General features: G+C 57.9%; 1 protein-coding gene across 2 annotated transcripts in view; it reads right to left on the bottom strand.

Moving 5' to 3' along the window:
• Positions 1-2,502: 2,502 nt before the first annotated feature.
• Positions 2,503-20,211, bottom strand: part of CDK18 (cyclin dependent kinase 18) — a 37,249-nt gene continuing 19,540 nt past the window's right edge. For both annotated transcript variants that reach the window (XM_074564376.1, XM_074564377.1), the window contains 15 exons: positions 18,046-18,200; positions 10,886-11,031; positions 10,413-10,538; positions 7,246-7,302; positions 6,877-6,991; positions 6,629-6,723; positions 6,444-6,506; positions 5,919-6,042; positions 5,711-5,831; positions 5,281-5,378; positions 4,880-4,985; positions 4,620-4,662; positions 3,884-3,974; positions 3,494-3,571; positions 2,503-3,172 (listed from right to left, as the gene is read on the bottom strand). In XM_074564376.1, the coding sequence (XP_074420477.1) occupies positions 3,138-3,172; positions 3,494-3,571; positions 3,884-3,974; positions 4,620-4,662; positions 4,880-4,985; positions 5,281-5,378; positions 5,711-5,831; positions 5,919-6,042; positions 6,444-6,506; positions 6,629-6,723; positions 6,877-6,991; positions 7,246-7,302; positions 10,413-10,538; positions 10,886-11,031; positions 18,046-18,169 (1,422 nt within the window). In that variant the 5' untranslated portion in view covers positions 18,170-18,200 and the 3' untranslated portion in view covers positions 2,503-3,137. The remainder of the gene's footprint in view (positions 3,173-3,493; positions 3,572-3,883; positions 3,975-4,619; positions 4,663-4,879; positions 4,986-5,280; positions 5,379-5,710; positions 5,832-5,918; positions 6,043-6,443; positions 6,507-6,628; positions 6,724-6,876; positions 6,992-7,245; positions 7,303-10,412; positions 10,539-10,885; positions 11,032-18,045; positions 18,201-20,211) is intronic.

Here is a 20,211-nt window from a genome sequence, read left to right as displayed (position 1 = left end):
ATTTGGCTCCGGGCTCTAATCGCTGCCGACCCGCAGCTCCTTTTCCTCGCAGCCGGGAAGGCTCTGGCCGGCAGCGTGCCGTGGGAGATCGGATGCTCGGGGCTCTGCCAGCCAACACGTGCAAGTGCAGCAGCGACGGGAGCTTATACATCAAACCTTGCTCAGCGGGGCACCAAATATTTACACACACTATCGCCCCCCGGAATAGGAATCAAATATCTACTAAATGCGCTGGAACAAAAGGGGTTATCTTAAATTCGGCTTAGTAGCGTACAGGGCTAATAAATAACAGTGTCTCCTTTCGGGAGGATTTGCGGCAGGAAAGGCAAAGGCTATGACAGAATAAACAGCAGCTAACAGGCCCTTTGTCTTTGCTATCCGATCCCGGGCAAAGCAGTGCTGTCTACACGGGCACTGCTAGGTCTTTTCCCCAGTGTTTTCCGTAGGTGACCTTGACCTTCAGCAGGAATATCTCTCTCACGGGGGGAGAGCTGAGAGCACACCGATCGGGTGGCCCGGCGTGGTCTGCCTCCATCCCCCCGGTGGGACGGCTCCGCTGGGCACCCACCGCCCCAGCAAGGTCTGTGCCCGAGGCAACCCCAGCATGGGGATGGCAACGCCGAGCAAGAAAACCGCACAAAGGCAGGTCCAACGTGTCCTGAACGGGCTTCCCAAGAGCAGGTGGAGGGGGTTCCTGCTCCCCCTGGTCTCCTCCGCGCTCACGGACCCCAGGGGGGGCTCTGCTCCCCCCAGGCACGCCAGCACTCTTCGCTCCGTGTACCTGAAGGTGCTGCCGCGGGGGCACAGGAGACGCTGTGTCCGGGAGCTGCCCTGCCTGCGGAGCTGCCAATTCCCAAGGGGAGCTGGCCCCCCCGGGAAGTGCAAGTCTGCACCGCCGATCCCTGCCGTGCCAAGGAAATTCCTGTATAAATTGCCTTTGTGAAAGAAAAGACGACGGCGTTGAGAGTTCAGACTTACTCCAGCCAACACCTCCCTTTGTGAACCTCCCTACTGAAAAGCCCCCCGCAGCAGGAGCCGGGTGTAGGAAACCGGGCAAAACACGGCCCTGACACCAGGGTGAAATGCGTCACTGGTGGCTGATGGCTATTCATGCTCTTCCCTATCAAATGGAAACAATTAATGAACTATTCAGCCCGCTGTATGCTGGACATACCGAGAAGGGAACTGAGCAGGGATGGGCAAACCTCAAACAATGCAGACGTCTGGATGCTTGTCTAGGACAAAGCCGAATTAACAGCTTTGGTCTGATGGGGGAAGCTCAGAGGACGCATCGCATCGAGCACTGGCACAGGGAGGTGTCGCCCCAGAAGCTTTGGGGAGCTCCAGGGTGTCCTCGTTTATCCTCACACTTTGCATTTTCTGAGGATCACGGAAGAAATGCTGCAGAGCAAAGCAGAAAAGAGAGCCCTCACGCCCGACTCGGTGGGGAAACAGCGGCAGGGAGAGTTACCGTCCCCCGAGCAACGCCTCCCGGCCTGGGAACGCGATGGGTTAAGACATCAGCATGTCCTGCCAGGTGACGGTCCCGCTGCCTGCCAAGTCCAGAGTCTCCTGGCCACATCCATGGGCTGGAGGACCGGTGGGGGACAGGACTAGTCACCCGGGACAGCCAAGAAAAGGATGTGAATATTATACAGTAGAGAGACTTCTTGCAACGCTCACACGCTGGAAGATGTTTCAGGCTGTTTGCAGGCTGTGGGGGAGAGGTGCGACGGGGCCTCTTCGCTCAGGATGGATTTGGCACGTTCCTGAAGCGTGCGGAGGGGAAAACGCAGCAGGAGCAGGTCCTCGGCCAGCAAAGCACCCTCAGATCTGAGCATGCACCTCAGTCCCACGGCACCCATCCGAGTCAGGGCTGGTACGATCTGGCACTGGCTACAAACGTAGAGGCCGGGCGAGGAGGTTTGAGGGATGATTTGCTTCTCTCTGGGTCTATTTCTGGTCCCCACAGCTGAGCTGTGGGAGGTTTGGCACCTCTCCCCCTTCCTCCGGGTAGAAATGCACTGCGGTGGGTGTGCGTGACACTGTAGTACAGTGACACAGGCTGCGCCGCGCGGGCTCTGCCACCTCGCGTGGGGCTCCGCGACGGGATGGGCTCCCGAGACACCGGCTGGGAGCCGCGTCCTGCCCCTTGTGACGATGGCAGAGAGGGTGAGGGGCTTGGGGGGTGGGAGGCGGTGATGAGAAAGGGGCTGCTCCATCGGTGCCTGGGGAAGGCTGGCCGAAGGGCTCGGCGCAGCGATGGGGGACAGCACGGAGCCGATGCTCCTTTGGCCCCACTTCTGCCCAGCTCTACCAGCAGGTACCTGCACCCCGGGCCAAGCAAGCCCTTGCTCTCAGCTCAGGACACCCCCGGGGAGCAGCCAGCCGAGCGGATTTGGAAACGCGACGGTGGCAAGGAGGGGGAGATGCTGGGGGAAGCAATGGGAAGCCCCCTCCTCCCAGCTGCTCCATCCTTGTCAGGATTCAGGTACCAAAGATGGGGAGAGAAAAAGGTTTTATGCAGGCAGAGGCAAGGGCAAACACGGGAGGGCTGCCCTGGCTTTTGTGCTTCAGGTGCAGCCTCTCCAGTGCCAGGCTGGGCCGTGCCCCCGACTCCGAATGTGGCTGCAAAGTGTCACCCCAAGAAAGAGGGGGTGCAGAGCAGGTTGTCTGAGCAAAGATACTTTTTCAGGAATGCCTGCCTGGGCCAAACGCTACGATCCATAGCCCAGCTTTGGAGATACCACCCTCTGCTCACAAAACCTCCCCGTGCCCAGCTCAACGCCCCCCCCCCCGCCAATGGCAGCGAGCGGTTCCCTGGGGCAGCACACGATCCCACATCCCGGGCAATGCCCAGGGCAGCTCCTCACTACAGCACCGGCTCAGAGGGTGGCAGCTCACATCTGATGGGGACAACGTGATAATAAGAGGGGAAAAAGGCCACAGGTCTGTCACCAGCAGCTGCTGGGGGCTGTGCCTGTGGGGACGGGCAGGGGAGAGCCCACGGCCAAGGGCGCTTCAGCATCGTCCTGCTCGAGTCAGTAATTCTGCGGTGGGTCAGGTGGGAGCGTGTCACCGTCTCCTTTCTCAGTGCCTTGATCTCCATGGTGACAAGGGGAACATGAGATCCGAGTTTAAAATATACTCTGCCTCCTGTTCTTCCCTCGGGCTGAGGAAGAGAGAGAGAGATGGGTCAGAGAGGTCGGACGGCGAGTGGCGCTTTGCAGAGACGCTGAGCCCTGCGGTGCTCTGGGTTAGGAGGTTACAAGCCCACGACATTCACAGAGGAGGGAGCTGCGCCTCAGGGCACCTAGATGTCACTTTGGTAGGTGACAAGCAAGGATGTTCCAAGGGTAATTTGTGGGCTAAGGCAGGGAGCAGGGATAAGATTCGGCTTTTTCCTACGTGGGACCCACTGGGAGTAACCCCAGTGCCAGCGCAGCCCGTGGCACCATCTGAGAGAGGTCGGCAGGATTTTCCCCAGTCCTACCTGACTGCTGAAAGGCTGAGGCTCGGTAGCCAGGGTCCTTCTGAAGCTGGATCTCCTTCAGGGAGAAGATGGAGGCATCTAGGCAGAGGCGGCAGAGAGAGAGGGGTCAGTGGTCTGCAAACCCGGAGCCAGGAGGGACGGCAGTGCCCGAGTGCAGCACTGCACCTCGTCAGAGCTTTTCTCTCGCACTCCACCTCTACGTGCTCCTACCCAAACTGCTTCTTGCCCTCGCAGCCACCAAGCAAGCCACCCCACTCTGCTGCAGGAGCACCTCTGAGCAAGCAAATACAAGAGGCGTCTGAAGAGACCCGGCCGCAGACCACCACCCTCGGGCTGCGCGGAAGCTCTTGGCTCCGCATCCCCCAGGCAAGAGGGACCCCGTGCACTTACTGTCGGGCAGGAGATGCACCCGCTCGCCCAGGCTCTTGAAGTAAGGGTGCCGCAGGGCTGCCTCCGCCGAAATCCGGCCCTTGGCTTCGTACTGCACAAAGCCCCAGAGAAAGGCAATTAACACACAGTCTGCACGTGCCAGACGGCACAGCAGCAACACGCAGGGTGTGCGCACATCTGTGCACATCTAAGTGCCCGAGGAATTTCATATGCTGCGTGGGTGACAGCGTGTCCAAACGCCGTGCACACCATGGGGGTGTGCAGGTAGTTCCAAAATTCCCAGTGCCATCTGCACGTGCGCAGGGACAGCACACACTGTGTGACCATTGGAGTGCACTGGCCACGTCGTACCTTACGGATCATCAGGTTTGTGTCCTCCCACTTGTGTGTGAGATGACACAGGGTGAAGTGTAGATCTCTCTCTAAATTTAACAAATAGAATAAGCTACATTTCCCTCTTCTTCCACACCCACACATTCAGCATAAGGAAATATTTTATCACTTGTAAGAATACTTCTCCGTAGGCTCTCATATTAGGAGAAGAAGAAGAGACAGAATGCAGCCAGCAGTGAAGGATGGTGGAGCTGGTCTGGGGTAGCATCTACCAGGCCACAGCTGTAGGGCCATGACTCATTCTGCAGTCACAGCTCCTCTCCTGCCTGCCTCCAAAATGAGCGGGAGGGCAGTCAGAGTACCTTCGCTTCAGCAAATCCACCTGGACGGCTCTGCCACTCACCAGAAGGAGATTCATCAGCAAGTCGATGCCTTCTGAGTCCAGCCTGAGAGGAGGGGGAAATGAAAAACGGAGCATTATTGCAGCCAGGAGACATTGCAATAGTCAATGCAAGGGACAGGTGGCAGCTGGGACCTCCCGTGCACAGCTGCGTTCAGAAGCTGCCGGCACCACAAGGAAGAAATGAAACTGGTCCCCCCAGGCTCCCCTTTACAACCAGCGCAAGCCCACCATGCCTTACGTGTCCCTGCTCAAGGAGGTACCTTGGGGCGTGATTTATTAACGGCTGGGCTCGGTACTGCGTGAAATTGTAAGCCTTAAACTCCTCGTTGGATGTTATTCCAGGCCAGGTGTCTTCCGTTGGGGTGCCTGGAAGCGGGGGGAGAGGGAGAAACCTGTCACGGGTGTTTGGTGCGGGGCGAAGGGCCTGACGCCTGCGAGCCCTGCCCAGGAGAGCGGGCACGGATCTCCCCAGCACCCCGCGGAGCCCCCTCGCCCCCACGCCTCTGCTGCCTGCGAGCCTGGAGGGGGGCTGTGGGCAGCCCCTGCCCGCGCTGCCAGCCCACGGGCTCCCCCCGGGCTCCCCAGGCTGCGCCGCGCCAGCGCTCCTGCAGTCAGGCACTGCCCTCGCGTGGGGACCGGGGAGACAGCAGAGGGCTCTCACCCAGCAGCCTGAAGATCAAATGCAGCTCTTCTTTCACCGTGGAGCCGGGGAACATGGGCCGCCCGGTGACCATCTCGTAGTGGATGCACCCGACGCCCCTACAACAGCAGCAGAGGCTCTGGGATTAGCGGGGGGAGAAGCCCCGTGGATGCCCCACCACCCCTTGGCCAGGGCTGAGGTTCCTGGAGAGCTCCAGGAGCTGTGTCCCTTCTCTGCTACAGGTAACCATTCATCCCTGGTGTGGAGATCATGCTTCAAAGGCCCTGAGCTCCAGGGGACACGGAGAACAGCAGGGCGTCTGGGAGAGACCACCACCCCCTGGTGTAACCAACACTGTGGGCACATACGGAGCTGCACAGGCAGACAGATGGAAATGCCCGACCCACCACCTCGGAGATCCCAGGAAGCTCGGTTTGGAGCCGCGGCTCACCACATGTCGATGGGCGTGGAGTATTCGGTAGATCCCAGCAGGACATCGGGGGGCCGGTACCACAGCGTGACCACTTCATTGGAATACGTTTTTGTAGGGACTGACTTGGCTCTGGCGAGTCCTGAGGACGAAAGGGGTGGGCGTCGAGGAGCTGCGCCGGGCTGCACCTCCTGGCAGTGCTGCATCTGCCCCAGAGAGAGCCACCTACCGAAGTCAGCCAGCTTGAGCTCTCCTCGCTCGTTGATGAGCAGGTTCTGGGGTTTGAGGTCTCGGTGCAGGATCTTTCTCCCATGACAGTAAGCCAGACCACGCAGCAGCTGGAACATGAAGATCTGTGGGGAGGAGAAGGGGATCGCATTTATCACGGGGACACGGGCACCAAAGGTGAGTCCGCCTCAAGGGCTCTCAAACTCCTGCCCTGGAAAGACCCCTCGAAGCTGGCCTGGGGTGGGACACACTGTAAACAAGCGTTCAGGCCCACCACCAGCAATCCAGAAAAGGGGATGAACAAAGCCTGCATGCACAGTAATTTTATTTAGGGTGGCAGCGACTGGAGAAATGCTGGTGGAGCATCGGAACGGGCTGAAAAAGGTCAAAGAAGAGTAAGAAGGCTGAACTGAAGAGAGAAGGGGTGTCCAGCCTCACCCAGCCCTGCAAGGCCCTGGACTGAGCTCAGGGTGAGCACCCCGTGTTTGGGGAGAGGCAGGGGTACGGGGTCCCAGCACCACCTCACCTTCACGTTGTGCACGCTCATCAGGTTCCCGCAGTTATCGAGGTACTGCTTGAGGTCGTTGTCCTGCAACGGGAAGCACAGCTCAGCCTGTCCCTCCCTCGGCCCCCATCACCCACCCACAGAAGGGCAGCCCCCCTCCCCCCCCTCCCCCCCCGTTCCCGCAGAAAAGCCCCCCCGAGACCCACCAGGTACTCGAAGACGAGGGTGAGGGACCGCTCCGTGTGGATGATGTCGTGCAGGGTGACGATGTTGGCGTGCTTCAGGTTCTTCAGCAGCGACACTGCGAGGAGAGGAGATGGCAGGTTGGGGCAGGACCTGGGTCTCTGCGTGACTGCAGGAGGAGATGTCCCCCTCCACCACCCGTCCCGAACCCCTCTGCGACCCAGCATCGCTCACGAGGGCTGTGGCGGGGAAAAGCCCCTCCTGCCCTCACCTTCCCGTATGGCCGTGCAAGGTGCCCCTTCCTCGTGCTCCAGGCGGATTTCCTTCAGGGCAACGAGGTTTTCGGTCAGCTTGCTGCGTCCCTTGAAGACAGTGGCGTAAGTGCCCTGGGTGGGGAGAGAGAAAATACAAGCTATGGCCACGTAGACCATTTACCAGGGTGGCACAACACCGGTACACTCCATAACGTTTGGAGGAAGGATCATTTGAAGCTACAGGGCCAAGTTTGAAGACCACAGAAAGACTTGGTCTAAAAATTGCTAGATTTTGAAGAAATTTGGCTACAGTCTGCCCTTTTTGCACTTCAAGCTGCCCTTTTAACTTAATTTAAATCCTTACAGAGGTTTCATAGTCTACTCACCTCTCCCAGTTTGTCCAGTTTAACATAGGTTTCCAGCTTCCCAAACCCAATATCTGACTGTAAGAGAGAAAGGAAAACATCACTGGGAGGGATCTCATCCAGGGACAGCTTTGCGTTCCAGGTCAAGGACACTGGACAGGAACAGCTTTGGGGGCAATCAGTCAAGGCAGGTGTTTGCACGCAGCAGCCCAGCTGATCTAAGTACATAAATCCATTACTTTCCTGGAGAAGCCGTGCAGAAAACCTCCACGACTGACTGGCTGCTGAAGCGAGATGGATGGCACCTGCCCGCCGTGCCGTGGGGCGGCCGCAGCCTGCACCCCCATCCCGCTGCCACCCCCTGCCTCCCGGCTCCTCTCCCCACCACCCCGACAGCGGCCGAGGCGACCAGGAGCTGGGCTTTGCCGATGCCCTTTCCATGGGAGAAGCCTCTTGGGATCCTGCCCCCCGATGCCCAGCCCTTTTCTCGAGTGCTTTCCTACGTGCTGGGCTTTGCTGTGACTCCCTTCAGTGCTCTGCGTGCTGCTCAAACCAAGCGTGAAAGGGACATTTTCCCATTTGGAACAGTAACTCTTTAACGTATTGCTGAGAGCTGCCCTCCTGTACCCAGTGAAAGAAGGGCAACTCCCTGCAAGGCCACAGGTTCAGATGTCACTCCCAGCAGACCCCTGGAATTGCAGTTTTCTGTGGGGACAGGGACACCTCCGGTTAGTCTGGATTATCTGCCAGGGCAGGGGATGGCTCCCAGCACAGCGGGGTGCAGGGCAAACCATTGCCGGTGTCATTCTCCCCCAAAATACGTTTGCATCGGCGTAGTCCCAGGCCAGCAGTCAGCTCTGTCTCCAGCCCAGCTGAAGCCCCGCCAGGCATGCCACGGGCTCATGCCACGGGCTCGTGCCATGGGCTAATGCGGTGGGCTCATGCCATGGGCTCATGCCATGGGCTAATGCCATGGGCTAATGCCGTGGGCTCATGCCCTGGGGTCGTGCCATGCCACTTGCCATCAGCAGATGGAGCTGGATGGACAGCTGTCAGTCAGCAGCGAAGTCAAGGCTGTGCAGAAAAAGGGTCCCCTGCGGTGGGGACACTGCAGGAACCCCCCAGTCTCTGCCTGGAGAACCAGCGGCCCCAGGGCTGGGGTGCTCCTGCAGCCTCCCCTGCTCCCCGCATCTGCCCCACGGGGAGGCTTTTTCCTTCCAACAGGCGTTGACCAGACCACCACGCTCTCACAGGCCAAACACGCCGCGGGGAAGCTGCCTTCCTGCTCACACAGGTGGGATTTGGACTGGCAAATCCCAGGGGAACATGATAGAATCATAGAATGGCCTGGGCTGGAAGGGACCTTTCAGATCATCGAGTCCAACCATCAACCCAACTCTGACAAAAACCATCACTAAACCGTATCTCTAAGCGCTGTGTCTCCTCCTTCTTTTAAACACCTCCAGGGATGGTGCCTCAACCACTTCCCTGGGCAGCCTGTGCCGATGCTTAATAACCCTTTCAGTGTAAATTTTTTTCCTAATATCCAACCTAAACCTCCCTTGGTGCAACTTGAGGCCATTTCCTCTTGTCCTATCGCCTGTTCCTTGGGAGAAGAGACCGACCCCCACCTCTCTCTGATGATATTTCACTCCGTTTTGGCTTCCCCAGACCCTCTGCGTAACCTGGGAAGAGACGTGTCCTGCGCAGGGGAATGAGGCGGCTGCTGCAATCCAAGATGCTGTAACACCCCCCGGAACCGCCCTGCGCCTTTCGCAGGAGCACGCCTTATTCATGGAGGGCACCATGAATATTAACGTCGCTCGGGCTGTGTCTATTTTATTGATTATACAGAACAAGCAGCTAAATGCGGGCTCTCCTTTCCTCCTCCCTCCCTCTGGAGAGGCATGCCCCATCCGAGGACGCCTGCCGAGCCCTCGCTGTTGCATCTTCACGGCGCTGAGCACTCCCAGGCAGCAGGACACACGCTCGCCCTTTTGTCAACAGGGCGCTGGGTTTTGGCTCCTACACATGCTTATGCTCTGCAGCAGAGAAACCGAAATGCCAGTACGAACGCGAAGGCTAATTCATTATTTATCGGCATTTGCATTTCAACTAGCAGAGGCTCCAGCGCTTGCTGAGCCGTGGGAGGGTTTTCCACCTCCTCCCGTTTGGAAGGAGCCTGGCCAAGGGGAACGGCAGGTACATGCGGAGGTGAGGGAAGGAGCGCAGGGGATTTGCAGCGCGCAGATGTGCCGCAGATGTGCACGTTGGGGAGTGACACGGGGGAAGAGACGCGTCCGTGCGTGGCGGGGGGAATGTGCGTGGCTGGGAGGGTGCGGAAAGGGATCCCCATGGGCAGGGGCGTGTGTGTGACTGCCCTGGTTTGAGCGACAGGATTCATTTCTCTTTCAGTAATTTTACTTTTCAGTAAGGTCTCTTCCAATGCTTGGGAAAATGCACTTCTAGATGACTCTAGTGCCTGAAGTTGTGAAAATATTTACTTTACAGCCAGCTCTGGTGTGCGGGTTTCAAGGTCTCAGTGCTTTTGAGCTCACCAGATGCGGGGATGAGGAGGAGCGAGACCCGGGCACTTGACCCAAGCTGCCAACAGGGTTATTTCATACCATGAATGTCACGTTCGATAGAAATTAGAGAGTTTGCTGAGGAGTTCCCTCTCTCTCCCTCAATGGCTGGGATCCTGAGAACTCCTCACCCCAGTGCCAGAGCCCTGAGCCCTTCCCTTCCTCCCGAAGCTGCAGTGCCTGCAGGGTCCCACATTAGCTGTCCACTAGAATGGGCTGTCCACTAGAATAATCCTTGTATATTTTATATTGGTATCAGGATCAGTACTAGTTCTTTTAGTGTTATTAATGTGAATTATCTAGTCTTATTCTATTGAATCTGTTTCTATTTCAGCCCTTGTGTTCCCTTGTTTTTCCCCCAATTCCCCTTCCCACGTGCGGAGGGGTCATCGGGTGAGAGAATAGTTGTCTAAATGACAATAAATTGTTGTTGGGTCTTCAAACCATAACAGTGACACACAGGGGGCACAGGGAGATGGCACAGCAGGGCATGACTGCAGGGGTGGGTGGCAAGCAGCACACGCATCTGCTGGCTGGGACTTGTATGCACGATGCGAGACGTTGTGCCCGGCACCGCTTGCTCCGCGGCAGGGGCAGACTTACGAGGGAAGCCCGTCGGGACATCCTGCTGAGGTGCTTGGGGAACTCCGGGCTCTCCATCTGCAGCTTCTGCAAGAACTCGGGCGGCAGGCGGATGTCCATGGGCAGGGAGAGACGCTTGCTGACGTCCTGCGGAGAGGGCCAGAAGAGCGGGTGATGAACGCATTTGATGACAGGAGGACTATACGGAGACGTTCAAGGGGAAGTGCTCTCTAACCAGAGTCGATATTAAAGCCGAAGCAACGGGTGCAGCATCTGTGGGACACTTGGTCAAGGAAAAGGGGAGGTGTGTGCGCACAGGGATGTGCACCGGGCTTTGTCAGGGACCGCGGGAGTCGTGTTGAGTGCACCCAAGAGGACACCAGCGCTCGTGTCTCAGCCCCCTGAATCAAACATCGGCCCTTCCAGCCAGCGGACGGGTGACAACCAGACTTGCCACGTCCCTTCTGCCCGCTCCAGCCTGCAGCAGTACTTGCCTCCATGGAGAAGCGGCGCTGGTTGTTGTTGCGGTAGCGCACGGCCGTGGGGGACTGGCCTTCCACCTCGGAGGGGGAGATGGGGCTGGTGTCTGCTCGGAAGTCCCTGCCCAGGTGTCCCAGCTGCAGGTGTCCTTGAGCCAGGTCTGAGGACAAAGAGACAGGAGAGTGAGCTGTTGGAGAGGCAGCAAAAGCGCCGAGCCCCAAGGCACTTGCTTTGGAGAAAAGAGAGTGAGAGCAGGGCAGGGAGGTCCAGGGGTGCTTTGGGGCCACAGGAAAGTCCTTTTCCACCTCTGCATCCAGGAGGCAGAAGGAATACCTGCTTTTTGCTCCAGGCTCCTGGTGCATTGTCACCCACACAGCCCTGCTCAGCAGCACCCCCAAAGCGCCCTCATGCAGCCCCCTGCAATGAAGGTCTCTTTTGACAGACGGGGAGGGGGACGCAGAGAGGGGAACCGCTTCACACGCAAGGCCACCCAGATCTCCCTCGTCCCAGTCCAGTGTTGCCCAGCAGCTCACCCCTCTGCAGCAGCACCACGGGGTTTTGCACGGGTGAGTATTCACCTTAACTTCCCCCCCTTTATCTTCACTGACCTCACATTAGACAAAACACGATCTGCACTTTAGGGTCACACCTGGGCACCTGACCGTGGCTCTGGATCCCTCTGTGCTGGGTCTGTCCAAAAGCAAAGCAGAAAGACAGCCCTGCCTCTGGGGAGCTCACGAGCACACGTACCGAATCTGCCGCAGGAACCACCAAAACTAACAGACATCAGGGCACTTTCCTCTGAGGATGTGACCATTTCTCAGAAGGTGTTTGGGATTAATGGCTGCAGAGTCACTCACTGCAAAACAAAACACTCCAGGCTGTCCCGTCCTGCTGCGCTTAGCCAGACACACAGTCCCGAGAAGCACAAAAGCTCCCTTGAAAACCCAAGCAGCTCAGAAAAATAACTCTTCTCTTGGGACTCCAGGTGTGAAGCCACACCGAGCCCAAGAAACCCTGAAAGAAGCAAGAAATCAGAACAAAATAAGCCATTGAGTTCCCTCCGGTCTCCACTTTGAGGCTTGCACTTAAACCTCCTCACTCCATAATTAACACCTGGTTGGTAGGAATATTCTGGCACACAGCGACCCAGACAGCGGTACAGCAAAACACGAGTTCAAGGCAGGTCACCTGGACCCCAGCAAAGTGGATTCCCCTGATTCACACGGATGCTTTTCCCAAGGCGTTTTTCATAGAATTACAGAATGGTTGGGGTTGGAAGGGACCTCAAAGATCATCTAATTCCAACCCCCTGCCCTGGGCAGGGACACCTCCCACCAGCCCAGGTTGCTCCAAGCCCCGTCCAACCTGGCCTTGCACCCCTCCAGGGATGGGGCAGCCACAGCTTCTCTGGGCAACCTGGGCCAGGGGCTCACCACCCTCACAGCAAACAATTTCTCCTTAATATCTCATCTAAATCTCCCCCCTTTCAGTTTAAAACCATTACTCTTCGTCCTATTGCTACACTCCCTTTAGAAGGAGGCAGCGCTAACTGGGATGGAGGAGCACCACCCCCCAAGGAAGGGATTCATCTCCCTTTGAAAAGTGTGGGGCCAAGCAGGGACGACTGTTTTGTCCCCTTCCCGGTGGCCACACAGCTCTCTCCCTTCTCATCTAAACCTTGTAGCCACCCTCCAAGTCACCAAGGCCTCCATGGCCCAAGGACCCAGCCATAACGCACCGGTGTCCTCCATGCATCCAGGCAGTTTTATCTCCCCAGAGCAAGGTGGGACTCTGCAGGAGGGAAACTCCCCAGGGAGGACCTGTGATGCCCCGAACTGAGCCACCTGAGCCCTGCCCCTTGCCAAGCCCTGGGCTGCACAGAGACGATCCCCTGCAATGCCTAACGCAGATCTCAGCGCGCTGATCCCGACGTGCTCAGGCAGCCAGCGATGATCTCATTGCTGAAGACTGGCGAGGGAGGGCACGGCTTTCACGGGGCGCTGAGCAGGGCTGGGACCTGGCTGCAGTTCGCTCATCTGACGGATGAGAGGTGGCAGGCAAGTGACCTGGGAAAAGATGCGATTTCGTGCCATGGTCACCAGAGGACCAGGGGACCGGCGAGATAAGGGACACAGGGTGTCCTCGGTAGACAGCCTGCACCTAAGGGACGGGTTCAGCCCGTGTCACTGGGCTCGGGAGCATCTGAAACGGTGCCAGGAGATTTTGGGCAGACAGGCAAGAACAAAGCACAGAGTCACCCCTCCTCCCAGGACCACTGCGGGACTCTGGTCCCTGTCCCTTTCTGGCCATCTGTCTGCGCAGGAACGGTTAGGACAACTTACCCTGCATTTACTGCATGTATAAAATTAACGTGGATCAATTAAACTGAATCAAATCCTTTTTAACTTGCTCACATCCTAAGCAACTTATCTGAAAAAAAAACCCACACCAAACCGAAAACGAAAAGCCACTTAAAATCTGACTGAACGGAGTTCAACTAACCCACTTTAAATGACAGTCTGGGTGAATTTGTGCTGGTTCCCATAGGTAAACAAGCCCAAAAGCTTGGTAAAAGATGCAGCCTGTCCCCAAAAGCTGCGAACCAGCAGCCCCGTCTGTCTGAACCAGCAGCCCACCGGGTAGGTCAGGGTCAGTCTCTCCTCATCTACAAGAGCATCAGGTGTAAAGCCAGAGGAAGACGAAACCTGGGCACTGTGGCGCGTGCAAAGGGGAATGGGATACGCGAAAGATGTGAACAAACACAGGATGGGGAAAAGCCCGTAAAAATACGCAGAAGATTTGCAGAGATGAGGGGAAAAGTGTTTTGGCTGCCCTGGGGCCAGAGAGGACAGGCGGGCTGTGCCAGCCCATCCATCCCGCCGCAGCACCCGGGGGTACCCGGTCCCGCGAGATGCCCTCCCAGGCCTGGGGTTGCCCCGGGGCTCGCAGGACCTCGCTGGGTGCTCGCGGGAGGAGACGCCAAGCTGTGGGCGTGCAAGTGTGAGGGCCTGTTTGATTCTGCTCGGCATTTCATGTGGATTACGGTGAGCCCTGACACTGCAAATAATGAGGCTGCATGGGATATCAAAGCAAATTAAAGTGAGACCGCAGACACGGCGGCTGCCTTTGACGAGCCTCCCGCCTTTTTTTTATAAATATATTTAAACACTGTCTCTGCCAAAACAAGCTTTGATCTCCCAAGGAAAGGGGCCAGAACCCTTCACTGCTTGCCTGACTTATAACTTTTAATTACTTTGCTAAGTGCGAACTCTCCTCTCAGAGCTCTGTTACACTCAGGAGGCAGGGCTGCACTCCGATCTGGGATTATTCATCCTCCTTCCTCCCCCTCATCATCACTTCTTCGTGGCCTTGAGCTCCGAAGGCCAGATCTGGCCCTGGTTTATGTCGTCGCAAACCGGGAATTAGGCAGCCTTCGCAGCCCGACCACTGAGACCTTATTTGGCCTGAGAGGACAGGCCAGGCAGGAGCTGCTTCGGGGTAAAGCCTCGTCACGGCTACGAGCTGAATGCCACCGGCTCTTACCAAAGCAAATGGGAGACACCAAGACTTCATACCTCGGCAAATCTGGAGTATGGAGAGGAATGTGTGACTGGGGAAGCCCAGGAAGAAAGGAAAGAGCCCCTTAATGTGAGGCTGGAGAAGCCATGGAGAAGGTTCCCCATCTCCGAGGATGCAGAGATGGTGCTGTCTGTGGTTAAGGACATGAGATACCGCACAGAGCCCAGCCTGGGCTCTCCTTAACTCAGGGGCTTCCCTCCACCTCTGCTGCTGAGCAGCCGCCGTGGCCGAGGAAAGGCTGTGCAGCCTGGGGGGGGGATGCAGGGCAGGGTGGTGGGACATGGGACCCCCCAGGGTAGGCTGTGACCAAGTCAGGCTCCGACCACAGGCACCCCTTTGCCTCTCTGCATCGTCAGACTCCATCAAGGTGACATTGCCCAGGACGACGGGATGTGCCCAGGCTGGAAAGCTGTTTGCTTTTCCATTTGCCAGCTCTGCTTCTCTCAGGCCTGGTTTTATCAGCCTCTGTGGGTGAGGTCGGGAGAGGTCCGGGATGGAGAGGGCAGAGCCGGGGATTTCCCGCCGCACCACCAACACACCAGGCAGGTTTCCACCTACTCTGTCCTGTTGCCAGGGTCAGAGCAGCTCTGCTTCTGCTTTTGGGACATCTCATGAGCAGGTCTTCTGGCCTCTGCATCACCCTCCTCCCCAAGGGGAGGTGGAGGCACTCACAGCCACCCAAGTGTAGGGTTTGCAGACTGCCATGACCTGTGAATGCTGGTAACCTGTGATTTCGGATGCTGGAGGGAAAAGAAAAACTGCAAGCGATTCCCTGAGGAGCTGTGTGAGGTGATGAAAGAAAAAACGATGTGCTGATCTCTGCTGTGATTAGCACGCTTTTCTGGAGCGAGAGATCCCAGCGCCTGAACCGTCATGTGTCATCCGCTCACCAGGAGATCCTGCCTGCCCCACGGATGGCAGAGACAGCCCCAGGGGCACGTTCAGAGATCCTGCCTGCCCCATGGATGGCAGAGACAGCCCCAGGGGCACGTTCAGAGATCCTGCCTGCCCCACGGATGGCAGAGACAGCCCCAGGGGCACGTTCAGAGATCCTGCCTGCCCCATGGATGGCAGAGACAGCCCCAGGGGCACGTTCAGAGATCCTGAGCAAGGAAGGTGAAACCTGAAGCAAAGACCTTCCCTGTTTCGCAGGGGAGAGAAGCAGCACAAGAGGGACTGCCATGGCTCTAGTCTCAGCTCTGCCACCAGCTTTCTGCATAATGGTAGCAAAGTCATTTTGCCCCTCTGCACCCTGATTTCTCCATCTATAAAATGGAGGAGATAACACCTCAGAGAGGACTCAAGTCAGAGCCCTCTCCACACCAGGCAGCCCCCACGAGGTCCAAACATCACCACCAAACCCTCCAGAAGAGCCACTTGCACATAAACCCCTTCTCATCCCCTCCAGCGCCACCAAAACGATCCTGTCCCCTTACACATCTGAAGCATCCCACTCCCACACCGTGCCCAAATGCCTCCTCACCCCGGGGTGCTGGGGCTCATGTCCCCCCCCAGCTCTGCCCCCCGGCACTGGTGCCTCCAGCTTCCCTCTGCTGAGCCCCCGCCAAGTCCTCCTGGCACAGGGCTGTGGGCGAAGAGCTCCCAGCCAGGAGGTGTTCATTAAACGGCCAAAGAGATGCCTTGGACAAATGTGGCTGCCAGGGCTCTTCATAAACAACAGCCGCAGCCTGCAGGAGACGGAGATTAAGGGCACGGTGGAGGTGACTTCTCGGGGCTGTTTACAATCCCCACGGGAAACTTAATCACGAGATCTCGGGCAGGAGGGAGCGGGCTCGGGGTGGTGGGGACGGCGCGTTTTGCCTGCCCTGTGTGGGAGAGGGCTCGGGTGCAAACCGGGAGCCCTGCACCGGGGAGCAGGGGACACCAGGGAGGGAGAGCTGCAGCAGGGACCCAGGACGTGCCGCATCCAGGCAGGGAGGGAGGTACCGACTGGTGCGGCACCCCGGCACCGGGGCACCCCCCGGGTGATGCTGGCAGACCCCGAGCCCCTGACGCATTGCCGGGTCCAGGCAGGAGGATCTCCCATCACACCATGTCACGGTCTAGTACTGGTCCAGCCTCTACCCACAGGGCTGGGAAAACCCTCGGTCCTGGCCCCAGGACTGCTCTGACTTTGCTCTTATTCTTGGCTACCTCCGGAGTGAGACCAAAAGCCGGGGGGGACAGGCAGATGCTGCTTGCATGGTTTGCCATTCAAGGGCAAAGGAAGAACCGTGACCGAAACTTCATTAAAGCAGAAGAACGGGGAAATCGCCTCCCCGACAAAGCCTTGGTTTGCACGGTGCAGATAACGAGCCCAGGCTCAGCCAGCCCGGAGCACAGGTCCCCCAAGGAAAGCAACAGCAGCAGCAGCAGCTGTCAGCGCCCAGGACTTTCCTGGCCTTGCACCATTTTATCCCCACAGCTTCTGCACATCTAATTAAGGGCTCAAGTCTAATTATAGCCCTCGCTGCTTGCTAGGGTGTGAGGGGAGGTGTGTGGTGGCGGGGAGCGGGGATGGAGGCTGCGAAGGGATGCTCTTTAGGGCAGCCTGGGTGTCCGGAGGGATAAAGAAGAGTGTCAGAAGCTGCAGGAGTGAGGAAAAGCCAGCTCTAAATTAGGTTACTGCATCTCTTCTTTCAAGCAGGTTAGCTGGCAGAGGGACCATCCCTCCCTGCTGGGGCAGACGCGAGCGCCAGGCAATTACATCACGGCCTCAGCCCCTGCTTCCAGCAAAAGTTTCTAGCAATTGTGTCTGCAGGGTGAGGGGAAAAAGAGCTTGAACGTGACCTGAGCGGAGCCGAGGGCACCGACACGTGAACGGGCTGGCCCGTGGCAAAGCGAGCTGCTTTGGTAGGAGGCAGCAGCAAACGCACGATGCGATCGCCCGGGGCGGCTCAGCAGCAAGTTTACCCCTGGATGAATCAAGTCTCGCTTTCTCAGGTTCCCAAGGGCCTGCCTGTCAGCGGCTCTGCCCGCTTGCCCACGCAGGGCCACCTTGGTGTGATCTGCTCCTGGTCTGTGCCTCCAGCATCGCCTCCCCCTCGCCGTGCCCAGGAGACAGGAGCCTGCCCCAGCCTGCAGCCGGGCGCTGCTCTGTTTGCAGAAGGGATGAGCCCCGTTTGGCTCACCCAGGTCTTAACCCTCAACCTCCCTGGGACCAGGAGCCAAGGATGGTTCATCGAGCCCCTGAATGGAGACAACAGCCCCTTTGGCTGGGTGGAAGTGCCAGGCTGTAGCCCCGGGGAGGGCTCAAACACCACTGTCCCTTTTGGGCAGGTGGGAGGAGATCCCACGCTTCCCTCCTTAACCACGGATGTGTCATTCCTCTCCGTTTTCTGCAAATACCTGTCCCTCCTATAAGGCTTTCCTTACGCAAGCGTAAATCTCTCTTCAGACCAGACTTAATGACAAGGTGTTATTAATCCTGCTGGATAGACGGGGAAAGCAACACAGACAAAGGGGCAGTAACTTTCCACACGTCAACACACCCCGAGAAAGGCCGGGGGGGCTGGAGAGGAGATGTTCGCTGGCAGCGCTGGCCCTGGATGCTCCCAACCAGCCCCAGCAGGGGCCTGGGGGGGTTCCCTACCTTCATTCCTCCGGTTGTTGAGCTGGTTGAACTGCTCCGTGAACTCCGTCAGGGACTCCTCGATGGTCTCCGTCCGCGGAACCGAGAGTGAAAATCTCCGCTTGAAGTTTTTCATCTTGTTCATTTTACCTCGTGCTGCGAGGGACGGCAGAGCCCTGCGGGGAAGGGGAGAGAGGAGGATGAGAGGGCTGGACGATGCACAGGACGGCCCCCCCAGCCCCACAGCTCCTGCTCTTTGGGGCTGGCAGCACCCCAACCCGAATTTCCCCTGCTGGGGATCTGCAGGGGTCCCCGGGGACATCCTCATCTCCAAGGCATCGCTGCTCTGTCGGCACAATAGAGGAGCCACATAGTCACCGGGTTCCTCGTGAATTTAAGAGCTGACTTAAAAGCAGGGGGCTTTTTCTGAGCTCATTATCGGAGCTGAGCCCAGGGCAGAGCTGCCGGGCACTGAACCACGAGTACCAACACAGGCTGCGCCTTACAGCATCCTTGGAAACTCCAGGCAAAAGCAGGGTAGAAACAGAAGGAAAGCAGGAAAGAGCAAACAGTGATGGAAAAGATTCAATACCATGCTCCTCCCTGTACAAGGAGGCACCTCTCGCCCGGCAGTTTGGTCTCCGCTTTGCCCTTGCAAGAAAGTCTTCCCAAGCCAGCAGCAAAATGCTGAGTGGAGCCCGTACCGGCCGGGGGGATCCCCGAGAGCCACAGAAGGGGAGATGCTCCGAGCTCCCAGCGTGCTCACCAGCTCTTGAATGACTCATCCTGTACGGGCATTAGAATCGCCTTAGCCAGGGATCTGATTAAAGCAATAAAACCCTTAAACAAAGAAAACCCTCAAGGGGCACATGGTGAAGTGTGCTGGGTCCCAGAAGCCACAGGAGCAGCTGAGGGAGCTTGCCCTGGGCATCTGGGAGCCACACGTGGCTTTTCCTTTCCTACTTCGGCTCTTGCCAGGCCTGTCTGTAGCTCACAGCGCGGAGGGCACCGGGTTGTCCGTGCAGGGTTTGGTCTTTATCACCGTTCCCGCTGCACTCGGGTGTTATTCCTCCTGCTGAGCACAGACCGAGCAAACACCCAACGGTCCCTGGACCCGCAGGCATCCGTGTCTCACCCCCACCCAGCCACAGCTCTGCCCCTTCCAGTCCCAGGCACGAGGAGGTTCGGGTCTGTCCCTCTGCCCTTCCCAATCCGATGAGCGTAGCGCTGCTCCCCCACGTTGTCTCAACACCCTAACCTGTCTAAATGGGGAATTTTCCATTAACAGCACCGAACTCCTTCAACGCTCCTCTCCTCCACCAGCCCAAGGGGGGATCTTAAGGGGAAAATCTTCCTTTGGAACCAAACAGGCATCAAAAGCTACACAGAGCAGTTCTTCCCTGCACCGACACACACATCCCGCGGCCTCTCCCGCAGCCCTGGAGCAGGTTGTCCCCCCTGCTCCTGGGTGTCCCTCCCGCAGCTCGGCAGCCCTCTCCCACTCCCCCCGTCCCCTGCAGGGATGAGCAGCGCAAACAAACAGTGATCCCATTCCAGCCTGATGCGATCAGACACAGCATCCGGGAGCTAATGCATCGCGTCGCCCGGGCAACGGCAACACTTGGGTTGACATGCCTGCATCTGAAAGCTTAAAAGATTATCCGTCAGCAATACAAACACTCCGCTTCTGTGTCTGCCACGCTCTGCTGCGAGGCACGGCACCCAGCTGCGGGTGCAATCCCCTGAAAATCCCCGGGATTCACCTGAAGCCTTGGGGACTCGCACCCCTCCGCCACCCCCACTCATCTCCCACCTTTAATGCTGCCAAACCCGAAAGGTGGAGGCTCGCCAGCAACACTCATGTACCCGGGGTCAGGGCTGGGGTATTTGGCTGGGGGTGGGAAAGGGGGGCTGGAGGCTGCTTTGAGTTGCAGAGCGAGGCAGGGGGACGCTAGACACATCCTCTCCAGCCTTCAGACATTTAAATGTTTTCTCAGCGCTACAGAAACATGCTTTGACAACAAAGATGCTGGCACTAGAGAATGATGCGTTAACAAAGTCCCCACGCTGGTTCTTCCCTCATGGCCCTCATGGAATAAAGTCTCCAAGCAGCGCTGTTGCTTCCAAAGGGCAGGCAAAGCTTGACACTTGCTTTGGAGACCATTTTCCCAGCCCATGGCTCCGACC

This window comes from Larus michahellis, chromosome 21, assembly GCF_964199755.1.
Source record: "Larus michahellis chromosome 21, bLarMic1.1, whole genome shotgun sequence".
Taxonomy (NCBI): domain Eukaryota; kingdom Metazoa; phylum Chordata; class Aves; order Charadriiformes; family Laridae; genus Larus; species Larus michahellis.
This window is presented reverse-complemented; position numbering and strand designations above follow the sequence as displayed.